Raw genomic sequence first — 15,960 nt, 5'->3', positions numbered from 1 at the left:
TAGTGATTAGTTTATCTTTTAGAAACACATTTGGTCTTGTAACTAAAACTCATTTGGTTTGTTAGAAAGACCCTTCAACGGAAATACTTCTGTCTCATTTTGCTTGCTACTCTTGTCGGGAAGTGATAAATGCACGTGAATATGGATGCAAATCAGATCAAGCACATCGGGCCACACCTCAGTAGGAGTTGTCACCTTGTCACTTTGAAATGTACGTCCTCTGGTAATCTCAGGCTATATAAACTTGGTGCTTTGTAACATTCGGCTTAGGCCCTGTCCATATCTGCTGTAACAAGAATAAACCTTGGTCTATATTCCAAAAACTCATCGGGCTTCACAAATAAATTAATTATTATCAAGAGAGATATAATTTTTTCCACAACAGACCACTTAATTGAAAGATCAATATAGCACCCATTATATAAAACACCAGATCCAGTTCTAATAATGACCGACCAACTACCAGACCTCTATCTAGAATCTAAGAGCCACTGTGGATTAAACCTACACTTCCCCATGATCCATCCAACATCTTTCTCCATTCTACTGATTGTTTACTCATTACTGCTGGCTCCAGAAACCAAAGTATTGTTTGTGCATACACCAAATTAGACATTTCACATTGCACTGCAGCCCAGTTGAGTATACAAAAATAGGCTAATGAAATTTAGACCTTTGTGAAAAAAATAAGACTTAATTTAAGACTTTTTAAGGCCTTGATTTAGGAACATAAAATTTAAGACCTTTTTAAGACTTTTAAGACTCCCCCGCTGCCCTGATCATGTGGCTACTCTGAAGAAAATTGCAATTGAGCAGTTGAAACAATCAGGTGTAATAAACAAACTCAGACAAAAGTATCAAATAAAATATAGAAATAACCCTGCAAATGTTAAACTTGTAACCATAAATCTGGAATCTGTGTCAGAATCTCTGTATGATGCAAGGAAGCATTTTCAAATCCTCACTAAACTCACTGGAGCTGAGCCTAAATGAAAAGTCTGCCTCCATGAGCTCACCGTCACTGTTTGTACAGCTCAGAGGGACGCTCCATTTTCCAGTGAGCAGAAGATTACGCTCCAACGTATCACCGCGGGGGACAGGGGACTTTTGGGGTTTTGTGATGCACGCTTTTGTTTTATCCAACCGGCTAGAACAGATCCTGCCAAATCCACGGTGCATCACGATGGCTACCGAGCATGCCACTGGCTGTGGTCTACTGGAAGGGATGGAGATTTGCTTCACTTTGTCCGCTGGAGTGGTGAAATGAAAGAGAGCGGGAGAAAGAGAGATAGAAAGATAGAACGAAGAGAGGGTGGCAGAGCATGTTAAAAAGTGATGGGGTCCGGAGGGAACTGGAGGAGCTGTCAGTCAGAGTAGACAGCCTGCAGCCCGGGACACATCTGTCTGCTTCTCCCTGGGAAGACTACCAGAACGGCTGCTATTTTATTCACTTATTGCATTAGGGGTTGACAGTGGCACAAAGCGTTGAGTGTTCAAAACCTATGCCTGCTGGAGCGATAACTGTTGCTGTGTCCTCGGGCAAGGCAGTTTACCAACATTGCCCTTTCGAGACCAAGGATGTATGACTGATTTATAAAAGGGAAGACATCTAGTGTACCAACTCAACTCAAAATAATCTGGTTCTAGTCTGTTCATACTGTTGGTGTGCCTTTTTAAAATTATTATTATTATTAAAGACAATAGAATATAATATTTAATAAAATACAATAATAAACATAAAACTAAATGCAAAAACATAAAGCAATACCTACAACAAAACTACCCCACCCCTTCCCCCAAAACACACACACAAATTTAATTAAATAAAACAAAAGTAATGTGGTACTACTGTATAACCATACTGCTTGGCCCCCTTATATTTATATTTATATTTTGGCCAATTTATAATTCAATTTCCATTTCTCTTTTGTTTTTTTCCTTTCTCTTTTTGTTTCTCATTTGTTTTGTTTTTTTGTTGGTGTGTCTTTGAGCAATACACTTTACCTTCAGCAGAGATTGTATGATTGGCACTGGCCGAAGAAGGGGAAGGTGGACTATGTAACAGTTTGACTCCATGAAGATTTCTAGCCTAGAATGCTACAAAGAATTAGCCTGATTCATCAACCAGTTTCACTTCGCAGAAACCGTCTGACCTCGGAGCGTTAGAATGCTTTTGCTCGACGGTAGGCGGGTACTTTTTATCATTTAACCAATCGTTGCTATTTGGTCGTGATGTATGTAATGCGCCATTAACGGGGCTAACTGGTATATTAAGCTTTTCCCAAATCCCGTAGGAAGAAGGGCAATAAAACAAGCAAGTGACACCACTGTGCCACAAAATTTTCAAGTTTTTTTTGAGAAATAAAAAGCCTGTACGTGAATAGATGCAAGAGAGTTTAATGCCATATTATGGAATGTCTCATGCAGGCAGTCCAATAACATCTCCATGGAGACAAGGATGTGGCGGACTTCACATCAGAAAATGCACATAGCACACTTTACATAACGCAATTTATTTTAAAGTTCTAATGTCCATTTCTATTTAGCTATTCAATTGAACCCCCCTCTCCAAGCCCACAGTCCAAGCCAGTGAATCCAATATTAATTTTCTGTGTAACATTCCCATCACATTTACAGTCAATTTGGCGGCGGAAGCTTGAGAGCGGCCCTGGTGAGGCGTTCCTCATGGAGTTAGAGACATGGGGCAGCAATTAAACTGTCAGCTCTGTCACGCCAAGAGATGACAGAGGAATAATGAAGCATGAAGTCAATTTGGCTTTGTCAACTGTGAAGGCTTGAGTCGTTTCTATTTGTAATGTTAAAATGTTGTATTTAATCCCCTAATTTAAAAACATAAAAACACTCTGGATACTAGATCTAAAAGTTTACAAAACAAACATATATCATTCTTTATTAAATGTAGCATGCTTTTTTTTGCAAATGGATGGATTTTTTTTGGGTTGGCCATATCAAAATCTTAAAGGTCATTATGTAGCTTTTCTGGTTTGTCCTTGGAGATGTTGCTACTACTCTGCCTAGAACATTCCATGGCCGTAACTTTTAATCTATCTGGATGGAGACAAGCAGGTGATGTGAAATTACAGACCAGATCGACACTGCTCACAATAAGAATGCATGTTTTTCCAAAATATTTTTAGGCAATAAAAACACCTGTTACAGAATAAATGCAAGATGGATACGTATAATTCCTACTGTGAAACATCAACAAGGGACTGATGGAAGGTTATATAAATATATACCAGACTGACTTTTTTATTTGCTTTATTCTTTACAACATAGAACTAAATATTTCACCAAAAAACAGAAATATATAGATTTAACTTAATAATATCTAATGATTCAGTAGAATAGGAGATCAGATAAAGGTATTAACCGCACTCATTTCCAGTGTATGCTACAGTGGAGCTCTGTCTTCTAAAGATATGTGCAGGTTAATAATTAAAAAGTTACATGAATAATTTCTTCACCATCTAATCTTTTCATGTGACGTCTGTGTGGGACGCTAAATTTAGAGAGCAGAACACAACCTCACTGCCATTAGAAAAGTCAAACACTGTAAGGCTTTTTCACTGTCCACTGTAGAGGACATGTTTAGTCCTGGGGTTTTGGTTCTTTTGTGTTACCCTGATCATGGTTTTAGTACTTGTTTAGTTACTAATCCTGATCTTAACCTTGGCTAGTCCTAAATTCAGGTCTGTTTGAAGTATAGACTGCATATATAAATGTGTACTTCTAACCTGCTAGCCATTGCGTTCCAAATAGGAAGTGAACATTTGGGCGCTTCTGGCTCCATCGATTCTGTTTCCAATTGACTTGACTTTGAAAAACTGTCACCCCTCTGTAACTGCTCGTCATTTTGGTTTTAAAATGGTCATAATAACCTGTTCTATAGGGAGCCCGCCTGATAACATATGTGGAAAAAAGATACTAAATCTTGGCCTCAAAGTACTATTTCGTTCTCACGTTTTAAGCTATTCGTTCCCACATTTTAGCTAAATTGTTCTCATGTTTTCTACACATCACTACGGGATCAACCCATTGTTCCGAAAGATCAGTAGTCCGAGATGCTGGAGGCAATGTAACGTGCTGAGGATAAACACAAACACCAGAACAAGAAAACACACACTTCGTTAGTCCACTTCTTTATGGAGTCTATGGTTTAAAGTCGTAGTTTGATCTCAGTTTCACCCCTGGTTCCAGTTTTATTTCTTTAATCCAGTCAAAATAGTCCAGTAGTATTTTTGTTCAGGGTAAATCTTGGTTTAGAGAAAGGTTCATTCTTGATTAAATACTGGGATTACTCCTAGTTTGCCGCCTGCTTTTCTTGGTTTAGCTGAGATCCTGTGGTAGTGACAGTCTGAGCTGGACCAGTGCTGGAGGGACAGTTTGATGTCAGAACTGTCAGAAAGAAAATACCCCCCTCTTCCTCCTCCTCTTCCTCCTCCCCGCGGAGATGACCATCATCCAAAACTCCCACCTGCTTTCACAGATGGGCCACTGCGATCTGCTGTGTAGAGCATCATGACTAAACAAGACAACAGTCAGGGCTAAGAAAGCTTCAAAACGATGGGACTAAAATGGCTCTAAAATGTGAGAGGAATAAAACTATAACTAAACTATAGACCGACAAAACCCAAAATTCTTCTCTCAAACAGAAAACACGCTGTTCCACCTTGTGATGTCATGTGATCAGACAGGAAGTGCTCCACTGTGTTTTTAAATTCAATACACCTTCACTAGAATCATTTGGGTAATTTCAGCCTTGAAGAACTTGTCAACTAAAACTGAACTAAAAGTAAAAGATTCTATCTTAAAAGCTATCACTACATGATGTCACAAGGTGGAACAGAGCATTTTGAGCTTTGAGATGTGGACAGACTATTAATCCAGGTAACGATGTGCAGTTAATTGAATTTTGATCGCAATTTTGATCCCCAAACTCATATAATCAAGTTGAGACAATTTAAGCTTGGCAAAGTTTATTTTTGGGATATTTTATATAAATAAGTATATATATTTTCTTTTTTAAATATAGAGATTGTAGAACAGCTGGATATATAGTTTATTTTGGATACATTTATATTCTATGCCTTATTTCATGCTCAAAGTATATTTTATTCATTTTATGTTTTATACATCATCACAAAATTGCTCTAAGGTACATATTTGTAACCTATATTTATTTTCAATTTGAAAGTTTTGCGTAAATTATCAAGATGTTTGATTGTTTTAGAAAGAGAAATGCTGAATAAATGCATCCTGGAACTAAAAAATAATCCTTTGAATAATCGTGATTTCAATATTGACCAAAATTATCGCGATTTATTTATTTATTTATTTTTTCCATAATCAAGCAGCCCTAATTCCAGGGTAATGTGTGAATAGAACAAAACACAGCTCCAGATATGTTTTTTAGAAGGTGACAACATTATAACATGGCTAAAAGTTCACACAGGTAAATTTTGCATTATGTAGGACCTTTTTAAAGAGAACATATGAACATAAAACTCCATGGCATTTAAAGCATTCAAATGTATAAAGTGTATCCTTGACCCTGACCCTTTTCTCTCTCTATTTTCTCACCCAGGCGACCATCGGCATTGACTTCCTGTCCAAAACCATGTACCTGGAGGACCGGACGGTATGTGCACGTACAGTAGAGTGTGTGTGGTGCATACATAAGTTAGATTTGCAGTCTGTGATCTGTGTAATAATCAAAGCTGTCTCAGAGCTCTTTATCATGAGGGGCCCCCAGCACCCTGACCTTGGAGGTGTCATCACAGGGTCCCGCTCCGAGCAATAGCACAGGGCATCTGGTTTATGGCTGATGGATGGGATAACTGTGTTGTATGTGTATGTTGTAAAATCGCTTGGATAATCTATTCTAAGTGATATAAGTCAGTGGTTTGGAATGGGATGGTAAATTTGTTTCCTTTGGTATAGAGCTGCAGGATTTTGGTAAAAAGTTGAATTAAAAGTTGAAAGTATTGCAATTGTGATTAGATTTGACACTTATGCTTCAAAAGTAAGATTTAAAAATAAGATTACACTACATTGAAAAGAAGTCCAGGAGCATTACCATTTGAGAGAAAACTGAAATATGAATTGATAAACTTATCCAAGAGTCTCATGCATTTCAGAAGATGTTTGTAGAGGTCTAAACTACATTTAAAACATTTCTACACAAAAACTGAAAATGTTGTTCTTTGCAGAGAACATTTGATCATCTATATCAGGGGTCTCAAAGTCAGATAGAGCGGGGTTGAAGTTATAAAGTACTTGAATACAATGTTTTGTCTGACATTCTTTAAGGGCCACGTGATATGAGATGAAGATATTAGATAACTATAAGTTGTAGTGCAAACTATTTTATTGCAGTATTTAATTTTTTTATATAAAACAAAAACTCTATAAATAACTGGCCAGCTCTTGTTGGAGCTATGTCTCTCACTGTATTATTATCCAGATATATATCTTATCTCCTTGTATGCACTAACTTGGTTTTTCCAGCTCTTTCTCTTTCTTCAAGAGAGTGGCTTTGAGCTCTTTCAACTCCATGTCTTTTCCTTTAGTCTTTCCATGACTATTTTGGAGTTGGCAAGCTGTTGTTTTAGTTGCACATTTTTCTGTACTTTTGAATTATACAGGTACCAGGGCTCCTTATGTGCACTAACCTCTCCTTGTAGTTGCTTGTCTTCTCCCAAAGAGTATCAGTGAGTTTTTGCAAGTCAAAGTCTTTTTTGTTTAACTATTCCATGACTGTATAATCCTACAGGTACCAGAGCAACTTATGTGCAGTACGTTTAGGTCTTGGAGTTCTTTGTCCTTCTTCTGAGAAGTAGCAGTCCAAGTCCAAGGCCTTTTCTTTGCCCATCTTCTCCTCAGCCTTAAGCTGGCAGTCCAAAACAAAGCTTCTTTGGACCCTGAAGCTTGGCCTTTGTCCACTCCAACTCTTTGTGCAGCGCCCTGACCAGAGCTGTAAATTCCTGGACTAGATTTCTTTCCTCAGGGTTTGAGGAGTCCTGATGTGGGTCTCCTTTGGATCTTGAATGCCTCCTGTGGGTGTGGGGCAGATCAGAGCCTCCAGGTCAAAGTTCTCATCGTAGAGATGGGCGTTATCCTTTGATGTGTAGAGGTGCCAGGGCTTTGATGAGAAAGTAGTTGAGCTCTCCATGTGTGTGCATATTCACTAGTGTCCCGAGACGTTATGAGCCAGAACTTGTCCCTTGAGAACAGAATGATTAGCACTGATAGAAATTAACTATTCAACAAACTATTATTAAAACAATACTATTATATTATTGATTTAACACTAAAATGCCCTACTATCCCTTTCTTAGGGTAAGGGTTAGGTCAGCATTTGTGATCATCTACATTCGTGTGTTGGAAATATGTGTGTACTGGCATACGTATTGCCATTGTTTCTATTTTTCTGGTATACTACTGGTTGTTTTGTTAGCTCAGTAGTGCCAAAGACTTTATTCATATTAGTTTATGTTTTAGCCTTACATTGCATTGTCTGTCCTTCTTCCCCAGGTGAGGCTGCAGCTCTGGGACACAGCGGGACAGGAGCGTTTCAGGAGCCTCATTCCCAGTTACATCCGTGACTCCACTGTGGCCGTGGTGGTCTATGACATAACAAGTCAGTATTACTTTAGATACACGCGTAAATAGTCAAGTTTGTATAAGCAACAATTTTATCATTTGAAGGTAACCATGCTATATTCTCCTTTCTACCATTATTTTCAAGGCAGCTATTGTAAAAGTGGTTCTTCACATTAGAAATTCCTCCCATATTTGTAATTTTTTATAGTTTAATCAACAATCTAGTCATTTTACCATCTCTCTTTGTTTAGCAAAGTCCATTTGATTTTATTACACCATCGTGTGTGTTGCTGCTGCCCCCTGCTGACTGTTTTCCTTGTTTAGTTCTACTTGATGACAATAATTTGTGTAAATAATAGTGATTACTGGCTCTTATTATTCAGTCTGGTTTAGTCAATTGTCATCTAACCCTAGTTTATCAGAGGACATATACTGTACACAAGAATCTATTTTGTACATTTAAATTCAGCATTTTCACAATCATGTAGCAAAGTCACATATACCAGTTGTTTAAGTATAAGATTTGATGCTTGGCTTTTAATATGACATGTGCCCAATACAGCTGCATATCAATGAAACATATAAACCACCTCACAGTTAAATAGACTTTAAAGGATTCCCAGTGGAATATATCTCATTGCTGATTATGGAAATCAAAGCACACACTCCCCTCACCTTGAAGAGGGCGTAGGATCGTCCTGTCAAACTCCCAGGACAAGAATAAGAAACACGCCGACATGACTGCATACTTAATGAGCTCGCCAAGGTCAAGGTGCTCTGCTTATGAAATCTCTCAGGCTACACAGCACTGGAAGACTTTGTGTACATAATAACAGAAATATAGTTTGATCTGTCTATTATTATTAGTCTTTTTCTGCATTTGTGTTTTTTCCTCTGTATAATTCTATCTATTTTTAAGGGTTTTGTGAGTATAGATAGTTTCTTTTCTTTTCTACAGATGTGAACTCATTCCAGCAGACGACCAAATGGATCGATGATGTGAGAACAGAGAGGGGAAGTGATGTCATCATTATGCTTGTGGGCAATAAAACAGATCTGGCGGATAAGAGGTACACTTTTACCAAACACAGGTCTACTTAAATCCACACATCACAGATTCAGAACAAGATTTGTAGGACAATATGAATACACAGTACAGTTATTCCAATAGAAGATACAAAATAAAACAAATTAATCTGAATAAAGTATTTTAAATTAGCATTAAAATAATGCCATAAGAACACATGTGCTGAATGGAAGTCCTGTATGACAACGATGTTAGAGCAGGGGTCTCCAACCTGGTAGCTCTCCACGCCCTTCAGAGTAGCTCGCCAAGGGATTTCTGAATTCTATGTATTGTGCTGAATAAGTAAAATATGATTCATTACCATTGTAAATGTATCATTTTCATGCCTAATTTTGTACATGATAAATGATTTATGTTTTAGAGAGGCATCTAACTGTTCGGTGTCTAAGGCTTGCCAAGGCTCTTCTATATACTTAGCTTCTTTACGACTGCTTATAGAGGTCACTCTCTGGTATTTTTGTTTTGTAAAAGTAGCTTGCTGGAGGAAAAATGTTTGAGACTCCTGTTTTAGAGCATGCTTATTACAATAACATATTACTTAGGTGCATTTAAAAAGGTTCATTCGAAGTTAACAAATTATTCCTGGCTATATGATTTAATGTTCCTCTGGGAAATTAAATCTATACATTAATGTAGCTGACCCAGAGTGGGAAAGGCACAGTGGGTTTAGTGTTTGTCCAGCAACCAGAGGGTCAGTGGTCTGAATCTACCCCTGCACATAGAGGATTTGTCAACACTTCAGTCACAGTGTATTATGTAGAAATACTAACTTCTAATTACCGTACAACTGTTATTGTATGGCAGCTAAAATATGAAGGGGAGCAAGTAAAATATTATTATCTTTTCCCAGACAAATAACGATTGAAGAAGGAGAGCAGAGAGCTAAAGAGCTGAGCGTCATGTTCATAGAGACCAGCGCCAAAACAGGCTACAATGTCAAACAGGTGAGTTGGGCTTTTGTTTTATTAAATACTTAAAATTTGCATTTTTTAAAATTCCCTTTTACCTCCCAAAATCGTGATCAAACTTAATTGCCTTACATGTTCTTACCGCTAGATGTTGCTAAATGCCTGCTGACAGTTTGCCCAAAACCACAAAAGCCAATCTGTTTAGAGTGACACATTCACACAAACAGCCAGTGTTCATTGGGTTCATTAGAAGTGATGCTCTGTGTCTGTGGTGGATGAATGGTGCAGCTGCTGAGGAGTTCACACAGGAGGCTGTTGTCACGATGATAACAGTCACATGAATGCAACACAAATGAATAGAGCTCACTAACAAACATATCAAACATTACAGATCGATTTATGTTCATTGTTATGTACGGTCCCTATGAAATAAACTGAATTAATTTATAGTTTGGGAAAATGTCAGTAAAAACATCTGTCATAATATTCACTTTAACCCAGATGTTGTTGTTGGCGCCGTAGTCATCTGAGTGGTATTATTTTGCATGGGGCTGCTGATCTTGACAGGAAATAAGCTCTGTACACACTACAAAGTCATAGAACCCTCAGAGGATCAGTTGCAAAAAAATCCAATTCTCCTTTTAAATGAATAAGATTTCCATTTATCAAGAAGTATCACCATAAAGAAAGCTCTGTTTAGTAGCATTTAGTCGGGATGGCAAAATTAGATCAATAGAAACTAGCTAAATCTAATCAAATCTTTTATGCAAGACAATCTTAATATGTTAAATGTGTGTATATAACAGATTTTATAAAGAATATATATACTTACGGTCCATGGTGTTTACAGATTCTCATATTGCATTTCATTTTCCCAGTTGTTTCGACGTGTGGCGGCGGCTCTTCCCGGCATGGAGAGTATGCAGGAAACGAGCAAAGAAGGAAGTATCCTATACACTAGATCAAATTACGCTTTTGAAGTGAGTCAAGATCACAAAAGATTAACAGAACGGTAGCACATAAATCTATACAATGCCCTATAACGGGACAAAAAGGTATGCTCTTATAATAAAATGTACACTTTGAGTATAGGACTGAAAAAATACAAACATCGCTTAAACTTAGAGCATAAATCAGAAATGCATTGTCTTAAAGGTATCTTGCTATTGTACCATAAACCTACATTTATTATCAGTATAGTATCACCTTGTCCACCTCCATTTGCCCACTGTAACTTGGTTATGATACTGTAGGGTCCGGCCGTTTCAAATGAACAGTCCAGCCTTATACTTATCATTATAATAGCTCCCTTGAGATTAGCTTTATGACTTTTATTACAGTCATATGTGTTTCCTGGTTATAACATCAATCACACTACCAATCTCCTTCATAGCTCCCCCTGTGTTTTAGCTTTGTCCTGATGAGAGGAGAGGGAGGTGTCCGATGGAAGTGATTTGATGGGGAGACATACTGTATATTACATCCGGTCTATAATCATTTAAAAGGGGATTGTTAGCAGTACGGAGTAATGTAACTTGAGCAAAACACTAATTCTATCCCTTAAATTATGAATCTTTTTATGAATCTAAACTCGAGGTTGTCTTTCTCAATTTAGACTCAATAATTTACACAGAAATGCATGTCTTTGGGTGGTGGAATAAAGGGTCTATGCTATCAGTTATGTTAGAAAATTAAAAAAAGTATAATTTACATATTATAACTAGAAAATAGGATCAATATTAACAATGAAAAGACTATGTAACATTTATGATGAGGGGTCTAATACCTACTTGTCACCATAGAGATGTTATTGCTTGCCTCGATTATTCCACAATATCATAACATTAACTTTATTTTATACAAATTACACGTTTTATTTCTATTTATTCTATTTCATTACACATTTTTGCTGAGGCAGATTTTATTATTTTGGTAATGTTAGAGAAAAAGACGACAATATTACTGTATATGCTATTAACAAAAAAAAAGAGTTTTCCTCAAATGAAGTGGTGAGGGGTTAAGTTTAATTTTGGAGGAGCTCATTTTTGAAGTCATTAGTGTTTTAAATTGGGTACAGGTAGGTCATAGTGATTTATGTGAGATGTCAGGGTCTGTAGAGGGCACTTCTGCTTCTTGGTTGCCCTCTCTCCCCTAGAAGCACATTTAGAGACTGGATCCAGATCAAGTCCTGAGCCCAGCTGTGGACGGGAGCGCAGGGAGCAGTCGCACTCCTCTTTAATATCACATATAAAAACAATTGGTCTCTTGCACTCAATTCATTTGCATTTTAGATAGAGGTTAAAGTCATGATAGATGATTATAACTGGGACAAAACTTTAATAATCAGGGTTGCAATGACTGAGCTGAAAATTTCTTACTAATCAGCTCCTGAAATATTCACTGACTATTTTATTGTAGTATATGCTGTTTGCTTTTCACAAAAAAGCAAAAGTATTAAATAGGGGAGTAACAATATCCAAGTCTCATGATAGGATATCGTCATGGTATGAACCTCACGGTATGATATTTATTGCGATACCGTGGAAAAGCTCACGATATGGTGGAGAGGCTCACGATTAGGGATGTAACAATATCTAAATCTCTGTACGATATTTTCACCATATACATCTCATGGTATGATATTTATTGCGATATTTTGTGGAGGATAACAAAACTGTTATTCTATTTTTCCCTCTTATAATGCCTTGACAAGACTTAATCCAAAGAACTAAGACTTTAAAGTGCTTAGAACTGTTATTTCTTCATGTAGTCTAAACTGAAATGGAGCAAACGATCATGGTCTGTGTTGTTCCCTCTGTCTATTTTTTTAGCTATTGCTGCACCATAACTCTTATTTTAAGCAAAAAAAGTTGTAATTCGATATAATGTGATGGTCCACGATATTATTGCGAGAACTTTGACAATACGATATTTCAGTTATTGTTACATCCCTAGTATTAAAACAAAATGAGACAAAAATAACATATCTTTTGTGAAACAGGTCAAAATGTATTTAAAAGAATAACTTGACTTACTTTGACTAATAGAATGAAAATAACTGCTGACAAGTTGGCTACTAAAATAAATGTTAAGTTGCAGCCCAATCCTAGCCCTGTTTTGAGATGGTGTAGTAACTTCTGTGCTTGTTTGACCCAATTAAAAAATTCATTATTCAAAAATATAGCATGTAGCCTATAGCCTTTTCTTCTGTATCTTGTACAGGTCCTATATTGTGCATTGTTCAGGTTGTGTATTAATAACACATGACAGCTTTAGCTCTTTACAAATGATCATGTATTTAAATGAATGTATCTCTAAAATGCACTTTCTGCTATTGTGTTTAGGATAATCGTGAAATGTTGCCCTCTAGTGGACATTCTTTTACATACATTGTTATCAACAGTTTCTTATATGCCTTAACAATTTCTTCAGTGATCGACATCAAACTGGACAAACCACAGGAGCCACAGACGACCGAAGGGGGCTGTTCCTGTTAATACTCACCATCACGTTACCCTGTCACCACACGCTTGTAATCTCGCTTCTTTTGGTTTTCCTGATTTTGCACGTCTTAATCTGGCCTCTTTAACAAGACTTTTAGCTGAAGTTTAAACTAGCAATATATGAATTTGGTTATAAAGCAGCAAGACATCAGACAATTTACAAACAAATAATGACCATTCCAAAATTGCTCAAATTATCAGTGTTTGTAAAGTATGTTAGAGCAGTTTTCGTTTTGTATTTTTGTATAATCAGGGAATCCCTCTGTAAAAAAAATGTTTATTTAAAATGCAAAACAGAGCTCTGTGTACGAGTTTCAAGAATGTTTTTAGAGATGTGTTGCTATGTCATGGGACAAAGGTATTCGCATAACAATTCACTGTAGTGTAACGTGTGGACTCCAAATTTATCCTTCAAGTTTTGCTTTTTGGTGAGCTAGAGAGAATCCCCAAAACTGCAGCTCAGGTAGTTGTACGTTTGGTTTTCCCCTGTACAATATTTGACAGATCTTTGCTGTTCGTAACTATAGAATGATCCAGTGGGACAACAGACTATGTTGAGTATCTAATGCATGCCTAGTCTTTGAGCTTAGGTACAGTGTGTCCGTTTACACCACTTTGAATATGTAAATTTCACACCAGTGACTTACTGCACTCTTCGTTTCAACGATTTGTACTTGACTTGAAATCTCTTCCTGTTTGCGTATACATGTGCGTTCTAAATCTCACACTCATCTCCAGCTGTGTCCACACTAATTCATTTAAACATATTTGATGCTGTAACTAATGTCATGTTGTATTAGCTGTGCAGTATTTCATTTGAATGTGTCAAAAAAAAAAATCACCAAACTCCATATTGTAAACTATTCACAGGAAACGTTTTGGGACCCTTAGAGATGCCTGCATGTCCTGCTGTACGACCGTGCAGTGGTTATGTTCTTATATAAGTTTTGCCTTTTGCAGAATGTGCCAGGGTTAAAGATGCACTATGTAACTTTTATGGTGGGGGATCTGTTACCTGCTTGTGTCAAGGAGATATTATTTCTTTGCTCTGAATGTCATAATATATCATTTAAGATGCCCATTTTGCACATATTCAGTCACAAGTTGCCACATACCTTAAAGGATACGATGTTCTCTCATCTTTGTTATGTTTGTGAGGAGGATACAACATTATATCTGGAGTTGTGTTTTAGTTCATTCACACAAACCCTGCATATTTAGACTTGGTTCTTCACTCTATTTCAGCTTGTGATGTCATGTGGTAATGCAGAAAGTGCGCCACTGTGCTTTTAAACTCCATACACCTTCACTAGAATGATATAGATGATCTCAGCCCAGGAATTGTTAATCTCTTCTGAACAAAAGGTAAAAGTTGAACCTTGAAAACTACCAGTTCATGACATCACAAGGTGGAGCAGAGCATTTTGAGCTTTGGAGATGTAGACGGAGTAATAATAAAGCATTACTCAGACGTGTGAATGAAATACAACTTCGGGTATGTTTTTTAGGAGGTAACAACATTATAACATGGCTTAAAGCTCACAGTCCATTTTGCATTATATAGTACCTTCCAAAAATCATGTATTCTTTCTATCTGTCTCTATGAAGATAGAAAAGCTGAATATCATACTGCAGAGCGCAGCATTTACATGTCCAAGCAGATGGCAAACCCTCTACCAGAAAAGTTACAAAGTGAACCTTTAAAAATAGAACATCAGATTTTTTGTTTGTTTTCTTTGTTTACATACAGTAGCTTGCCACTTTGTCATTTTACACACAATAGTTTTGTCATTATTTCTTGCATTTTTGTGGCCATGTTGGTTGTTGCCTTTTATCACTCAGTGCTTTCTGAATCCACCTCCACAGTCTTATTTTGCACATAGAACTTTTCCTGGGTCATCATTGTACAGACACATTTTCAGAAAATTGTAAAGTGTCCTGGTGTTTGCTGCTTGAGTTGGAACTACTGACTTTGCCATGTGTTTTCTAGAGCTAACCTTCACTGATGTGAGCCAGCGTTAAGAACAACACTACTTTGATTTGAACTTCTTGCACTTTTTATGATGATGTTTTAGAGTTAGTGACAATGTAAATCTTAAAATAAATATGTAAAATACTCCATTGATATTTGGAGTTCTGTGTCTTTAAGCATAGTCGGACTTTTATGTATGGTTTCCAAAAGGGGAGGACTCCTTATATGTAGACAGGATTCAAGGCTATACACAATGAATCTTCAGATAAAGATGAGTAAAGAACAGCTTGTACAACTATTTCATATGTCCCCTAAAATAAATCCACACCAAAATGAATACTTTTGTCTATTACGGTTTTCATAAAATATATTGTATATTTGATAACACTGTTCTTTAAGGCCAAAACCTTTCTAACTACTATTATAAGTTAAATCAGATACAGTACAGACACTGTGACCTTCCCAGTTGAGTATTCCGTAATAGTCCGCGTATTTTTCCCAGTACTGATGCAGTTCGACTTCCAAATAAGTAAACAATCATGGTCATAAGATCTCATGACACGGAGCCGCATTTCAGTGTCTCCCTGGGGATATGTTTATTCAGTCCATCCTGTAGAGAGAATCTGGCATGTGTCAACAAATGATTCATAATAAAGACGTCTTAAAAACAAAATCACTGAGTTTCATTTTTTCTTATGTTTATGACCATTTTGGGGATTTGTTTCATCTGATAACAGGATATACCCATAATATACAACACTACAACATCACTGAGAACTAAACCTGGATTAAAATATCAAACAATTAGGAATGAACAAGATCTAAACCAGGACTAATAAGTGCCTAAAGGTTAGATTACTCATT

The 15,960-nt window shown here is 36.9% G+C and overlaps 1 protein-coding gene and 1 long non-coding RNA gene across 2 annotated transcripts in view; one reads left to right on the top strand and one right to left on the bottom strand.

Moving 5' to 3' along the window:
• Positions 1-15,242, top strand: part of rab6ba (RAB6B, member RAS oncogene family a) — a 56,305-nt gene extending 41,063 nt beyond the window's left edge. The window contains exons 3-8 of the mRNA XM_020918797.2: positions 5,609-5,662; positions 7,558-7,663; positions 8,585-8,696; positions 9,564-9,657; positions 10,500-10,566; positions 13,054-15,242. Of these exons, the coding sequence (XP_020774456.1) occupies positions 5,609-5,662; positions 7,558-7,663; positions 8,585-8,696; positions 9,564-9,657; positions 10,500-10,566; positions 13,054-13,118 (498 nt within the window). The 3' untranslated portion in view covers positions 13,119-15,242. The remainder of the gene's footprint in view (positions 1-5,608; positions 5,663-7,557; positions 7,664-8,584; positions 8,697-9,563; positions 9,658-10,499; positions 10,567-13,053) is intronic.
• On the bottom strand, positions 5,698-10,538 carry LOC129412104 (uncharacterized). The gene is made up of 3 exons (XR_008633578.1): positions 10,454-10,538; positions 7,531-7,649; positions 5,698-7,246 (listed from the first exon to the last, which is right to left on the bottom strand). It is a non-coding gene; the product is annotated as an uncharacterized LOC129412104 (long non-coding RNA).
• Positions 15,243-15,960: the final 718 nt, after the last annotated feature.

The sequence above is a fragment of the Boleophthalmus pectinirostris genome, unplaced genomic scaffold, assembly GCF_026225935.1.
Source record: "Boleophthalmus pectinirostris isolate CB_2022bp ecotype Guang Dong unplaced genomic scaffold, ASM2622593v1 HiC_scaffold_7, whole genome shotgun sequence".
NCBI lineage: Eukaryota > Metazoa > Chordata > Actinopteri > Gobiiformes > Gobiidae > Boleophthalmus > Boleophthalmus pectinirostris.
The sequence above is the reverse complement of the archived record's forward strand: the minus strand, read 5'-3'. Positions and strand labels throughout refer to the sequence as shown.